Genomic DNA, 3,116 nt, shown 5'->3' with positions numbered 1-3,116 from the left:
CAGTAGCTCCTTTAAGATGGGGCTAAGGGTGACAGACTGTGAAGTTGCCCGTGAAGGGCATCACAGTCCATGAGGTTGCTCATGAAGAGCAGTCTACACCCAGTTCATGTACTTTTTAGCTCAGTATCTCATGCACACATCAACACACAATGACTCTATAAAAATAAAGAAAAATAAGGAAACAGGAAAATACCTAATACAATTACATATTGGCTTGCCTCCCAAGCAACGCACAATTTAACGTCGCGGCGCGACACAGGTTACTTGATTACTCAGACTTCATCAAGTTTACATTCCTCCATGATCTTCACATCTTCTGGACCACCCAAATATGCTTTGATTCGCTGGCCATTTGCTTTGAACCTCTCGCCCTTATCATTTTCCAGCTCAATAGCACCCGACTGAAACACTTGTGTTACCTTAAACGGTCCAGAACATTTGGATCTTAATTTTCCTGGAAATAGACGAAGTCTGGAGTTGAAAAGTAACACCAAGTCACCAGGAGTGAAGGTTCTCTTTTCAATACGCTTGTCATGGTACAACTTCATCCTCTCCTTGTATAGTGCTGACCTCTCATAAGCTCTCAAATGAAATTTATCCATCTCATTGATCTGATCCAGCCACAGGTTTGCAATTTCGCTCCAACTAAGGTTTAACTTCTTCAAAGCCCAGAGTACTCTATGCTCAAGCTCAATCGGCAAATGATATGCCTTTCCAAACATTAATTGATATGGAGACATACAAATAGGCATCTTGAAAGCTATCCAATATGCCCATAGAGCATCATCTAACTTTCATGTCCAATCTGTCCTGTTGGCATTCACAATTTTAGCCAGGATCACCTTGATTTCCCTGTTGGATACCTCTACTGGTCCACTGGTCTGTGGGTGATAAGGCATTGCAAACTTGTGCTGTTTAACCCCATACTTGGTCAAAAGCGCACTGAATACCTTGTTGCAGAAGTGAGAACCGCCATCACTGATAATAGCTCTGGGTGTGCCAAACCTTGAGAAAATATTCTTCTTTAGGAAACCAGCTACATTTTTGCCATCATTCTCAGGCAAAGCAACATCCTCAACCCATTTGGACACATAGTCCACTGCAACCAATATGTACTTCTACCCATAAGAACTCACAAATGGGCCCATGAAATCGATGCCCCACACATCAAACAACTCCACCTTTAAAATAGGTGTTATGGGTAACTCATGGCACCGAGAGATGGCTCCTTATTGCTGGCACACTTCACAACTCATTACTATGTCCATGGAATCTTGATGAATTATGGGCCAATAGTATCCACACTGAAGTATCTTGTGGTCTATCCAAGCACCTCCATCATGGCCACCTATTGGAGATGAGTGGCAAGCTTCCAGAATATGTAGCATCTCAGCTTCAAGGATGCACCGCTTGATGATGTTATCAACACAAATCCTGTACAAATAGGGTTCATCCAAAAAATACATACCTACATCGTGCATGAACCTTTTCATCTGCTGAAATGTTAGTCCTTCAGGCATCAAATCACTAACAAGAAAATTAGCATAATCAACAAACCAATTAATAAGGTCAAGAGTTGTGGCTAATACTTTCTCATCCGAAAATGCATCATTTATTTCAAGCTCCAACACTTCCTTCTTTTCAGCCTCCAACCTAGACAGGTGATCATCTACTTGGTTCTCACAACCTCTCATATCTCTAACTTCAAAATCAAACTCCTGGAGAAGCAACACCCATCTGATCAACCTTGGCTTGCATCTTTATTTGCCATGAGGTATCTTAGAGCTGCATGATCTGTATGAATTATCACTTTTGTGCCCAGCAAGTATGCTCTGAACATCTTAAAGGCGTACACTACAACTAGTAGTTCCTGTTCCGTGACCGTGTCATTTCGTTGCGCTCCATTCGGTGACTTACTAGCATAGTAAAACGGATGGAACATCTTATTTCTCTTATGCCCCAATACAATTCCTAGAGCAGTACCACTAGCATCACACATCACCTCAAATGGTTCGGCCTAATCTAGGCCAATGATCACTGGGGCAGAGACTAGCTTCTTCTTTAGGCATTCGAAAGCTTCTCCAAAAGCTTGCACATGGGGTGTGCAATCTTAGAGAAGTCCTTGATGAAACGCCTATAGAATCTGGCATGTCCTAAGAAGCTTCGAACACCCTTCACATAGATTGGTGGAGGTAACTTTTCAATAACCTCAATTTTGGCCTTGTCGACCTCTATCCCCTTCTGTGATACTTTGTGCCCAAGAACTATGCCCTCCTTCACCATGAAATGGCATTTCTCCTAATTCTGCACTAGATTGCCTTCCTCACATCTTTGTAGGGCCCTGCTAAGATTTAGCAAACAATCATCAAAAGTATCACCTACCACCGAAAAACCATCCATAAATACCTCCCGAGTGTCCTCCACCATGTCTGAGAAATAGACATCATACACCTTTGGAATGTTGCTGGTGCATTACATAGTCCAAATGGCATGTGTTTAAACGCAAATGTGCTATAAGGACATGTGAAAGTGCCTTTTTCCTGATCTTCAGGAGCAATTGATATTTGGTTGTAGCTAGAGTATCTATCTAAGAAATAGTACCACCCTTTACCAGCAAACCTATCAAGCATCTGGTCCATGCAAGGCATCGGGAAGTGATCCCTCAAAGTCCACTTATTCAGCTTCTTGTAGTCCATACACACTCGCCATCCAGTAATTGGTCTCTGTGGGAGTAACTCATTCTTGGCGCTTGCAACCACAGTCATACACCCCTTTTTGGGCACACATTGTACTGGACTACCCAGTGGCTATCAGAAATGGGATAGACCACCCCAGCATCTAACCACTTGATGATCTCTTTTTTGACCACCTCTTCCATAGATGGGTTTAACCCTCACTGGTGTTCAATGCTTGGGCTGCAGTCCTCCTCGAGTTTAATCTTATGGGTGCATATGCCTGAAGGTATTCTGATGATATTAGGAATGGTCCACCCAATGGCCTTTTTGTACCTTATCAATACTTTGATCACCTCAAGAACCTGTTCATCATTTAAATCTGCAGCCAAGATCACATGTAAAGTGTTGTTAGTTCCCAAAAATACATACCTTAGGTGACTA

At 42.4% G+C, this 3,116-nt stretch overlaps 1 protein-coding gene across 1 annotated transcript; it reads right to left on the bottom strand.

Annotated features, from left to right (window-relative positions):
- Window positions 1-272: 272 nt before the first annotated feature.
- LOC125873828 (uncharacterized) lies at window positions 273-722 on the bottom strand. The gene has a single exon (XM_049554676.1). The coding sequence runs from the start codon at window positions 720-722 to the stop codon at window positions 273-275; it is 450 nt and encodes a 149-aa protein (XP_049410633.1).
- Between the last annotated feature and the right edge of the window lie 2,394 nt (window positions 723-3,116).

The sequence above is a fragment of the Solanum stenotomum genome, chromosome 8 (genome assembly GCF_019186545.1).
Source record: "Solanum stenotomum isolate F172 chromosome 8, ASM1918654v1, whole genome shotgun sequence".
Lineage (NCBI taxonomy): Eukaryota > Viridiplantae > Streptophyta > Magnoliopsida > Solanales > Solanaceae > Solanum > Solanum stenotomum.
Note: the sequence above shows the minus strand (reverse complement) of the source record. Positions and strands in the feature narration are given on the sequence as shown.